This window comes from Ahaetulla prasina, chromosome 3, assembly GCF_028640845.1.
Source record: "Ahaetulla prasina isolate Xishuangbanna chromosome 3, ASM2864084v1, whole genome shotgun sequence".
Classification (NCBI taxonomy): domain Eukaryota; kingdom Metazoa; phylum Chordata; class Lepidosauria; order Squamata; family Colubridae; genus Ahaetulla; species Ahaetulla prasina.
The window spans coordinates 62,610,053-62,622,551 of record NC_080541.1 but is presented as its reverse complement, the minus strand read 5'-3'; the positions used below and the strand labels follow the sequence as shown (position 1 = coordinate 62,622,551).

The 12,499-nt window shown below is 41.1% G+C and overlaps 1 protein-coding gene across 2 annotated transcripts in view; it reads right to left on the bottom strand.

Annotated features, from left to right (window-relative positions):
* GNAL (G protein subunit alpha L) overlaps positions 1–12,233 on the bottom strand; it is a 101,047-nt gene extending 88,814 nt beyond the window's left edge. For both annotated transcript variants that reach the window (XM_058175214.1, XM_058175215.1), the window contains exon 1: positions 11,045–12,233. In XM_058175214.1, the coding sequence (XP_058031197.1) occupies positions 11,045–11,594 (550 nt within the window). In that variant the 5' untranslated portion in view covers positions 11,595–12,233. The remainder of the gene's footprint in view (positions 1–11,044) is intronic.
* Between the last annotated feature and the right edge of the window lie 266 nt (positions 12,234–12,499).

Below are 12,499 nucleotides of genomic sequence, written 5' to 3'. Positions count from 1 at the left end.
AGCAAAAGTTGTCAGAAATGTTAATGATAGGGTCCTTACTTCATTTTGTTTCTGAAAAGCAAAGTGTGAAGCAACACAATGAAAGTAAAAATTAATTTCAGATGAGTGCCTCCTTTTAATAATTCTAAAAATAAGATATTCTTCCAGCAAGGGGGGACTTAAATTAATTTATTTTCTTTTAATCCTATTTTTATTTTTGTGGGAGTAAAAACACTGGGTTTGGTGAGGCTTATTTCTGTGCTGGAATGCAGATGATCGCATTGCACTCTAATTTTGTTCTTTCCATTTTTATAATGAAATGGCAGGGGGTTGTTGTTAAAAATGAAAAGAAGTAACTGGGGATAACTATTCAAGCTTTATCACCATGGGTACAGAAACTGATTTTAAGTCATTTCAAAAAGTGCGTTCAGCCCATTTTATTGCTTCCTAATAAATTTTAAAATGTTGACAGTTTAAAGGCACAAACACATTTAAAGAATAGTTAATTAAAATGTGGCTAATGCTAAAGCTGGCTGGGGAATTCTGGGAGTTGAAGTCCGCCAGGCTTAAAGTTGCCAAGATTGGAGACCCCTGTTATAGATTAATACATTTCATGCAGGATTTAGAGTACGTAGAACAAATTATTACCATCTACTCCCTAACCAGCATGAAAAAACTTAGGAGGTTACTGAAAAATGTGCTGGTTAGTAATCCTATGGGCTAATTCTCAAGGCTACTTTAAAGCTTAAAGTTAAGCTGTTGGACTAGGTTACCAATATGATTTTGAGCTAATCACTCTCTCTTAAACCAGTCTTCCACGTTGGTGCTTTTGCGGGGATAAAATGGAAAGAGAGCCCAATGTAATTTGCCTTGATTTCCCAAAGGAAAGGCAGGATAAATGTAATCAATAGTGTGTACTCCTTAATGGAACTACATCTACATGGAGGGAAGCATGTAGTCAGGTTCCTCCAGATTCTGTTTTAGACCTAGTACTCTTCAATACATTCATAAATGATCTAGAAGGGGAACTCTGATTTGCAGATGACATCAAGTTGGGGGGTGGGGGGAGTTGCTAACACTTTGGAAGATACACTCAAGATTCAGAAGGACTTGACCATGGGCCTTATCCAACAAGATGCAGTTCAGTGGTAAGAAAAATAAGGTCCTGTACTTAGGCAGGAAAAACCAAATGCACAGGTACAGAATAGGTGGTACTTGGCTCAACTGTAGTAACTACAAGAGGGATCTAGGTGTCCTAGTGGATTACCACTTAAGTATTAGCCACAGTGTGCTGCAGCTACCAAAAAAAAAAAGCCTACATCAACAGAGGGATAGCATCAAGATCACAAGCAGTGATTAATACTGCTTTATAACACACTAGTGAGGGAACACTTGTACTGTTCTGGTTGCCATGATACAAAAAAGATGCTGAGACTCCAGAAAGTGTGCGGAGAAAAGCAGCAAAGATGATAAAGCAGGGGTGTCAAACTCGATCTCATTGAGGGCCAAATCAGGATTGTGTTTGGCAGATGGAGTGGGTGTAGCCAGGGTGGGTGTGGTCAGCTTGACATCATTTGTGTTGGATGTGCCTGTGGTAGCCCGAGTGCTCTGCCAGTGAAAATGGGCCCCGATCTCTGTTTTCAGCTGGGACAGCCTCCTGCACCGTCTGCCAGAGAAAACAGAGCTTGGGAGGGCCATGTGCGGTCTGCACAAGCTCCGTTTTCAGCTAGGATGGAGCGAGGAAGGGCCGCACAGGCAGAGGCACCGTGGGCCGGTCCTTCACGGTTTCCAGAGCGGCCCTGTGGGCCAGATCTAAGCACCCTGCAGGCTGGATCCAGCCACGGGCCTTGAATTTGACACCCCTGTGATAAAGAGTCTTAAGGCTATATCATATGATGAACAGCCGAGAGAGCAAAGTCTGGACTATCAAAGAGAAGGATTAGGGGAACATGATAACTGTCTTCCAGTATTTGAGGGGCTGTCACAGAGAAGAGGAGACTGACTTATTCTTCAAAGCACCAGAAGGTAGGACAAGAAGTAATAGTTTGTTAAACAGAGATCCAACCTAGAACTAAGGAGAGATTTTCTGACAGTGAGAACAATTAATCAATGGAATAGCTACCTCCTGGAGTTAGGAGTTAGGGCTACTCCATCCCTGCAAGTTTTCAAAAATAGACTAGATAATCATTTGACCAGATGATATAAGGTGTCCTGCTTGAGTTGGACTGGAAGACCTCTGAAGTTCCTTCCAGCCAGGGGTGAAATCTAAAAATTTTCCCTACCGGTTCTGTGGGCGTGGCTTAATTGGTGGGCATGGCTTGGTGGTCAGATGGCTTGGTGGGCGTGGCCAATAACAATAAATAATAAAAATAATAAACAAAGTATAAAAAACAATAAGAGGTACCAAAAACCAACTTTCACACTTTACACACACACAACACAACTGACTCACACACAATGTAAAAGCAGCTGCACTTCACACTTCACATAGCCACAAAAAGCTCAAAAACCAACTTTCACACTTTACACACACAACACAACACAACTGACTCACACACAATGTAAAAGCAGCTGCACTTCACACTTCACATAGCCACAAAAAGGTCAAAAACCAACTTTCACACTTTACACACACACAACTGACACCCCCCCCCACAATATGCCACATACAGCTTTCTGAGATTTTGTGTGTTTGTGTAGTTAGAGTGAAACACTACAGAAACACACCAAATCTCAGAAAGCTGCACAAATATTTTATTTTATTTTATTTTATTGTGGACTTCAAATCCCAGAGTTCCTCAGCAAAGCCAGCCAGTTGATCACCGAGGAAATAGATTAGCTGAGCGATTGATTCTGTCTGACTGAAAGTGAAACTAGAGCTTTCGGGCTGGAAAGAGAGCCATGCGTTCATCAGTAATCAGGTAAGTGCCTTAAAATCTCTACTTTTATTTGTAGAAAACATGTTTTCTACAAGTAAGAGTACAAGTAAGATTCTGCTCTTTTTTACTTTTAAAGGCCTGTTTCTGCTGAAGCAAAACCGGCTTTTAAAAGTAAAAACCTCTGCAGATGGTGCGGCTCAGCAGAGGCGGGGGGGGCGGGGCCAGGGATTTTTGCTACAGGTCCTGCGAACCAGCAGCCGCCATCGCTACCGGATCGCGCGATCCCCTCCGATCCGGGAGCATTTCACCCCTGCTTCCAGCCCTATGATTCTTTGTTCAATTTAATTCAGTTCTTTGACATATTACTATATTTCTCATACACATTTCTAAAATTTTCTATTCAGTGTTCCTTCACTTCAATTTCCTCCCAAATTTCACCATTTTCTTGATGAAACTACCTCTTGGAAGCTATATTTTTCTTACTACAGACATCTCGCAGTATCTTTCATCTTCAGTTGTGCAACAATGAATTTCTTAATATACATCTTTCCTCATTCACATTCTGTTTCACTAAATTATTTCAGCAGGCATCCTTTTTTATACCCCTCCAAAAACCAACTCCAGATATTTGTATTACGTAGCATAAGGGCCATATTGTGTTGTATTGTGATTTTTTTTGCCTTTGCAGCGGGGTGGGCGTGGCCTTTATGGGCCATATTCATCCCACGGGCCGCCAGTTTGACAGGCCTAACGTAGCACATCCAGGTAGTCCTCAAGTTATGAACATTTCTTCAGAGACCATATTTCATATGAGTGCAGAAAAATGCACTTATAACCATTTCTCACATTTACGACTACTGCAGCACCCCACACAGTCATGTTTCCTATCCTGCATGAACTGCCTCCATTTCAACTACCCAAACCCATCTCCCCACCAACTCTTGACCTTTTGGTATCCTGAACCAAGATGAAGGGGCTACTCTCTTCCACCAATGCATACCTGCTGGAGCTGCTCCCAGGTAATCTTCATCTTTTTCTCCATGCTTCCCCTCTCTGGGGCTTGCTTCCACCAACCCGGCTCAAACCCCACACCACAGTTGGTGCTGGATTCGTCACTGCCACCTAGCTGCTACAACCCTGGCTCCTGGGCTCCTGGCAGGCCTACCACATTTCAGAGTCTCAGCCTGCTGCTAACCAGGGTTCATGCATACATGTCCCCACTGCCTACCTGGCTGCCAGGCTTGAGCAGTTTAAGCCTACTGCCAGTTGCGGGTCATGCATACATGCTTGTGCTGTCACCTTCTGCCTACCTGGCTGCCAGGCTCGAGCAGTTTAAGCCTACTGCCAGTTGCGGGTCATGCATACATGCTTGCTGCTGTCACCTTCTGCCTACCTGGCTGCCAGGCTCGAGCAGTTTAAGCCTACTGCCAGTTGCGGGTCATGCATACATGCTTGCTGCTGTCACCTTCTTGGATAACAGAGTCCTGACAAAACTGCCTAACTTCAGCAGTCTCGGCCCACTGCCATCTAGGAGACCTCTGGATTTTGAGAGCTCTGGATTCCTAATAAGTGGAATTGTTTAATTAAAAGCATGCTGACCCTGCAATATTGAATTAGCAGAGGAAATACTATGAGAGTAAGGCATTCATGTAAGTGGACCGCTATTGCCACTTAGAATTTTTATAGGTAATGACTAGGAATCATACCTAGCAAACTAGCAAACCGTTTGCAGAGCAGAGGTGTTGCATGGACATATTAACATATGACCATCTCTGCCTACACTGCTGCATTCTGTACCAAACAAATCTTCCTGGGTGGTCATTCAAGGGCAATCCCACTGCATTTGTGAGGATCACTGTACTGAAGGGTTCCCTGAATCAGAAAAGAAAGCAACCGACACACCAGACGAAGCCATACAAAGACCTTCCTGGACACAGCTGCTATCTGTTTCTTTGTTGTGCTCCTTCCTATTCCAAAGTCTACAGGAAATCCTGCAGTCTTATAGCTTGCTGCATTTGGATTGAATTCTAGTGTGTCACTTTGACACGTTTCATAGGTTCACCATCGTTGCTTTAGGTTAATCAGACGCCAATATGCCAACTCATAAGCGACTGTAGTCCTCACAGAGGACTAGGAGTGGGAGAACAGATCAGGGACCAGGTGGGAATAGTTCCACTAGAACCAACTAGAGGCACAAGTCTGCCAATGTAACATATTGTTTCAAATCATATTTTTTGCAACAGTGTACACCTTGTAATGTCCACATTTGACATCTGGAGAAAGAATATGACCAAAAACACAAGATCTAGAACAGGCACCTAAAGCCAGCCTCAGTTTTTCTCAACTGCCAGGAGATAATGAAATACAGGCAGTGGCACCCAGACATATCCTCTGAAAAAGCCTAGTAGGCCATCTTCATTCTACAGCAAAGCTATGCCAATTATCTGGTATCTTCAGGTTCTTTAAATAAGCGTTATTTCGCATTTTGACTAGTATTTATTGAATACTTAGGGATAAATTTGTCACATGGCTGGCAAGTTCCTTTTAAAAATATTATTCTGTCAAAATATTATTCTACCTACCATTACAATAAGAACAATGGATTTGTAGGTGCCCAAACATTTTCCCTGATGTTTGTCTGGTTTTTGACACCACACATCCTTCTACATTAAAACAAAAATTAAAAAGGGAAATTTGGCCAACCTTCAGCATCATCTTTACTCCCAAATGGCCACATAAGAATTCTTAAGCATGCAAAAAAGGCTAATATGACTTACTTTTAATATCTACACACCTGCCTAGAAAAAAAAGGGAATAAAATTATAAAATGAGTAATTGAAATGATCTTTCAGGATGGGTACTGTAAGTGACAGCAGATAGGATTCAGCTAAAATGATACTAGTTTATTAGTTATGTCCTATATGTATTTTATAAATGAAATGGATAACCCTACCAGTAGCCTTTCTGCAATATATTTCTAAAGTTATAAATATATCCCAGGGCAGAAAATTAAAGATCCCACTCTATTGTCATATGTGTAATGCAATTTACTTCTGCCAAAGCCTCATGACTCCCAGACTTCTCAGAATATAACAATTATAAGATGAAGTTCAGATTATACCCTCAAAGGAAAGGCAATTTGGATCGGTTCAGTCATCTCACTATATTGTAGTGTGGTTTGTGTGTTTTTGAATTCAACCTGTTCCTACAAAGAAACTTATGTCAGCATTTGCTAAGTTTGAGATCTTATTTTAGCTAAGGACCCTCCAGCCAAGGAGCATAGCAGAAATAAGGTCTGCCAGTTGGGAATCAAGAAAATTTCAAATACTGTGCTATCAGGTAGAACAAAACGAGTAAACAGTGCAGAAATTAGATCTGGTGTAAGTAATCAGTCCTAGCGTATGAAATTGGAATTCTAGTAACCAATCATAAAACACACATTCAAAAATTACTTCCAAAATTGAATTACCTCCAAATGTGCGCTTATGTCTCAAGTCTTATTCTAACCAGTTAAATTGCTCTTGCTCAGATCAACAAGATCAGTACTTGGATCTTTTCTGAAATAACACCAACACCCAAATAGACCATTATTTCCCAGATAGCCTTTCCCTGCAGTCTTGTGCTCCAGTGTCCCCCAACTCATTGTGTCTCCTAGAGGGAGGAATTTTCAATAAAATTGGGGGTTTTATTGTGCTATTTTTATATAAGTAAATCTCTGCTTTACTTAGGCTGTGGTATGGTACGGTATGGCTTTTAATTATTTTGTTTTTAATGTTTGTATTGCTTCTATAGTAGTTTTAGTTTTTGATTTTTGATACATTTTTAATTACAAGCAGTCACACATGAGAAATGGGCAACTATATAAATTGAATAAATAGATACATTTGCTGCTTTTTACCATGATTAGTATCCTCCAAATATTTGATATTTTGCCAAGATTTCCTTGTGAACTTTAAATATTTGTAGAACAGGATACATTTGTCAATTTTTACAAAATACAAGCACACTTGCTAATTGATTGATGTGCCACTTTTAATTATGAAAAAATGTAGAGTTTGGCTTGTTTTTAGAATAAATTGTACTTGAGATATTACATTTTTTTCAAGTTAATTATATTCACTGAAAATTTTCCTTTTTTACTATGTGAACATTTATATCTAACCATGAGGAAGTCAATGAGATATGTACTATCCCACAATATAGTAACACCTATAAGAATAGTATGCATACTTCAATTCACAGTAGTTTTTAAGACTAATCTATGTCATATTCTAAGCAACATACATTTTTCTATAAAGAACAGAGAAACACTTCAGTATTAGCATCTAATTTAACAATTTTCTCAGAACTGATTTTTAGAAATTAGCTGAATCTGTACATATTTTGTACAAAATAATGTGTTTAAGGCAACATGTGAACAGACAAAATACATTTGTTTTATATTTAAATTGCTAATTAAAATATGTATCTATTTGTGGAAATAAAATTCATGAACTAATGTAAGCAAACTGTAGTTAGGTTTTAGAAGGTAGCTCCCTTCATGAAAAAGTTTAATTAAAATTTACAAGATTCAACTTTAGCAGGAGTGTTTACAGAGGCACCCAGTGAAGGGAGATTATTATTCACATAGTAAATGAATTGCTAACTATAGATATGATCCTAAGGCAATGTACTTTATGCTGTGAGGATTTAAATACCTAATATTATTCTCCCTCAGTTTTTCTTTATTGGTTAATAATCTCAGACAAAGTATAAAATAATCCTTATTCTGCTATCTAAAAACGTAAATCATTCCCCACTATCCAGTCAGAGCTGAACAAGCTTCTTGGATGAGAAGCGAAACGTCTTCAAAGAAAAACCAGAAAGTCCAGTTGCCTCTTGAAAAAGCAGCTTTGGGACAACCATGAGCTGGATGACTGAGAATCTCCATAGACATTTAAAAATGTAAAACATTATTTATACTAGATGTACTGCTATTCCTTCAGATCATCAACTATATTAATAGTGAATTCTGTTCTCCAAATACCTGCCTTAAGAAATTAAAATGGCTCCACCCATACACACAATTCACAGCAATAAAGCAATGAGCACAAGCACATTCCAGAGCAATCATAAACTAGAGTAGAATTCAACTAGAGTAGAATGCAACAGTATACTTATGAGAATGGAAGCCAACTCTGTACCCAGAACAGAAGAGACACAATCTAGCTTTCTCCATGTAAATTTCCATACCTCAAAGCCTCCTCCAGAGGTCTCCTCAATCCTTCTACACAGATTTGGAGGATTTGAATCCAGAGACGAGAATTAGTAGTAGTCTTGGAGCATGCATAGATGTCCACATCTATTTTACAGTATTGCATTCCATCCCTAACGATTACCATATTTAGTTGAACCCAGTGAACCTCCCCACTATTTCCCAATTCTTGTCTCTACATCTTCCATTTTTAAAATGACTAGTCCTTTTGACCATAGCCACACAAATCTTGTGACAGAGTACAAGGAATAAAGAGCAGCAGATGCAAGCATAATATAATAGCATCTATTAATGGTCTTAGATGGCCTTCATAGCAGAATCTCTGTGTTGAACAGGAATGCACTCTAGAAGAAACAGGTAGTCTCTAGTGATCCTGGATCCATAGTTCAGATAAACACATATGCATTCTAAAGAGACAGTTTAACATGTACTTTCCCCCCATCTTATGAGATGGATTTTACGAATGACAGACTGCAATCTTGTTTCAATACTTACTTAGGATTTCTTCTTCCCCCACATAATCTTAAAGAGTCACTAGCTTTTTAGAATTAGATTTGGTTAGTAACCTTGGGGCAACCCTTAATTACACAAGTGAATAGCTCTTTACTTCTCCAACTATTTACTTTAGTTCAATTCTTCCTTGCTAGCTTTTTCACATACTTCACTATTTATTCAAAGCAGTTATTATCTCCATTTTTAACATCTTTCACTTGCATTTGAAATTGTGACTGACACTCCAAAATCTGCTATACGGATTCTATTTGCTCCCTTACTACCACCTAATAATGCAGGATTATGTCCAGCCAGTCAGAGACTATGATTTAGAAACAATTATGGTTCTGCACCATAACAAATTAAAGTATTTTAACTGGTTTCTTTCTTTTAGACATCTGAGGGAATTTTGGAGAACAAAAAATGATATATAATTTTAACTATTTTTCAATAGAATAATGAGTATGAAAGATATCTGATCTAATCTTATTTTGGACTGCACAGCCACTGATTCACTACTTAAAATGAACAAATCAAACACATGTGATTGCAGATTATTTCTTCAGGGAAATCAGATGCTTCATTTAACTGTCCCTGTAGCATTCATGCTGTAAAAGCAGCATGCCTAATGAGCTTCCTAGAGAGTTTAATTATTAATTAAAACACATCAACAAGCTAATTATAGAAAAATAGCTTACTTTTATAACTTTAAAATACTGGATGATTTCTATATTCAGAAAATTAAGTTTCTTTTACCCTTACTTCTTTGGTGAAAGCCCTCATTAAAAAAAGTCCTTGCCTATTAAAGATGTAATTACAACACATAAGAGGAGGAGGACTAGGAGGAGGAGGAGGAGGTGGCATCTCCAAGTAGGTCAAGTTTCTTGTCAATTTTGTGGGAGTTGCAAATTGCCTTATAGAAAGCAAACCAATCTGATGTTTATCTGAAAGATTCTTCTCAAAAACAGTACTAGAAAACTATTTTTAAGGGCTAAGTATCCCAGTAATTTGAATTGCTTGATTACATAGTTTAACTTCAGGATTATTATTCAGGACATACATGGATTCTCCAGTCCTCTGTAATGCTTTTAAATGCTTTAAAACACTTTAAATATGTTATGTAAAAAATATGTTATAAGTAAGGGCTGCTTAGTGCTTTGGGAATAATTTGGAAAAGATGCTTTGGAGTGCACAGCGCTGCAAGCATAACACGTCTAGTATGGTGCTCTTTAAAGCAACCACAGTGGTTGGTACCTTGGTACTCAATTGCTTTGAAACTCACCAAATTTGGTACTCACAGCATTTTGATGCGAAAATGTTGTCATTGTTTGTTTGGTACTGGATGCACAAGATGCACAAGTTCGAACATGTTGGTGTTGACTGCCTTGTTATTGCTTTATTTCTCATTACATTATTCTTTATGGGAAAAATTTGTTTAGTACTCAGTTTTTGGTACTTTATCGTGCCTCCCAGAACCAATTAACAATGAATACTGAGGTACCAGGTTGTGACAGTTGTCAGGTCAACCTGAAGGAAAAATATGACTGCCTTAATGAGTTGCAGAGAAGGGCTACATTTTCATCCCGTTCTAGTACAAAGTCCTATTTTAGGATGAGGTCCAAAACATTGAACAGATTTGGTTTAAGTCTTACTTTGAATTCTTTTATGCTCATCAATTCCTCACAACGTGGAACTTTTTATTATTTGTACATAATTATGTACATTGTACATAAACATGAGTATTATTTCACTTATTTATTCCATTTATATCTTAACATTTCCATGGTTCGCTTATCCATTATAAATGCACACCATCTTTTCTCAAAAGGGCACCACCAATTATGATGAAAAAAATATATTTAAGATTTTACCCTTAAAAACAACCCTGTTCTTATTAACAATCCGATCTCTTCACACTGTCAAAATGACAGCACAGGGATTCTGTACATTTCTCATCAATAAGGTCACCACAGACCATATACTTTTATGCTAACAATCATAAACTGGGACATCTTTCCTCTTGTGGTGCTTGGTTAGGACGCCCACAATTTCATCCTATAACACCGGTTTTTTAGCAGGGCAGAAATAAAAGCATCAGGTCATTTGGAGGAGAGAAAAAAAAACCTGGAGACCCGGAAATAATACACAGAAGTGGGGGGACAAGGCTGGAAGATTACATGATTGAAGAACTGCATAAATCCCGAGAATGCAGTTTCGACTCGGCGAGGCATGGCAGAAAGGTGCTTTGTTCAAAGCCTGAACGGCGCCAGAGCAGGCAGTTTGGGTTTAAATACCATCCTATCACAAAGCAACACCCCACCCCCCCAATTCAGCCACCCGCTGATTTTTTTTTAATTTTTTGTACACTGTCATGTGTCATCTTTGGGAGCAGCCAGCGCCACCTGTGCGCTAAGGCGAGGCAAGGCGGGGTAGTACGTACCCAACAGCAGCAGGCGGTGCGTTTGCTTGTATTCCCGCTTCTGTTCCTTGAGCGCCCGGTCAATGCTCTTGCTGACTCGCCTCGCTTCCTTCTCCGCCTCCCGCTCTTCCAAGCGTCCCTTCTCCCAGGGTCTCTGCAGCGCCAGAGACTGTTGTTTGCCAGCGGCAGGCTTGGCCTGAGATGCCGGCGGCCCCTGCAGCGATTCCCGTTCTTTCTCCCGGGGAGCCGCCCCGTTCCCTTCTCCGTTTTGCAAGAGCAGCAGCGGCCCGTCCGCCTCCCCCGCGCGCGCCTTTCCAGCGGCTCCTTCGCTCTCGCCGCTGATGCTGTTGCTGCCGCTTCCTTTCGCTGCGCTTCTGCCTTTGGCTCTCCCGGCCTGGGCTCCGAGGAGAAGCGGCGGCGGCCGGGCCGAGGGTTCTGCCGTGGGCGGTGGCGATGGCTGCTGTTCTGTCTCCGAGGTGGTCGTGGCGGCAGCGCTGGAGATGGAGCCGCCGCCTGCTGCTGTGCCGGGTTCGCCAAAGAGCCGCGGACGCAGGCTGTAGCAGAGCCCCATGTCTGGATGGCCCTTCGGGGAGCGAAGGAAGCGGGCGCACGTCTGGGCTGGCGGCGGGAAAGGAGGGACTCAACGCTTAGCGTTGTCCCCGCGCGTCAGGGCCGGGGGGGTGGGTTGGGGTGCGCCTGGCAGCCCCTCCTCATAAGCCCGCTGCAGCTTCTGCTGGGCCATTTTGCATTTTTCCTCCCTTCTCCTCCGGACAAGAGCAAGAGCAGCTGCGGCGGTCTTGGTTGGGCGGCGGCGGCGGTAGTTCCTCGCCTCAGATCACCTGACACGGAGCCACCGTCGGGTCCACTCCACCTTACCGTAAATAACGCCGTTGCGTGTCCACGGCGTAGCTAAAAGCTACAGAAGAATTGGAGGGGAGACCTGATGTGTACACATGTGCGTAGTAAACTCGCGCGCAGAGCTCTCGTTCAAGGAGGGGTCGTCCTTCATACACGCATACACATACAACGCGCGCGCACGCGGAACTAGTAGGCCAAATCGTGTTATCCCGCAGAGACGGAGCTGTTATCTATATAGAAAGCTGCTGGCTCCTTGCGATGGTCGCAGAGGCGGACAACCTTGCCTTTCTTCCACGCTCAAGGGCCGCCCCTTTCACAGGCAATCATTCCAGTGCAAAAGGCTTCACACCCAGTGGCCCTACCCAGCCAACAAATCATAGGAAGAATAAACAGATTTACAATGTTCTCCCTTTACTTCCTGCTATCAAATGAGACATGCAAATTGCTTAATCTTATTTTTCCCCCAACAAAGACAGGATTTCCTCCCCCCCCCATGATTTCCTCACCCGTTGCCTTCTATGTATGTACGGTTAGCACGCCCAAAATTCTCAGTCATTATTTAGAACTGCCAATATTATATTTTTTCATAGATTCCAGGAGCCTAAAAAATGATATTTT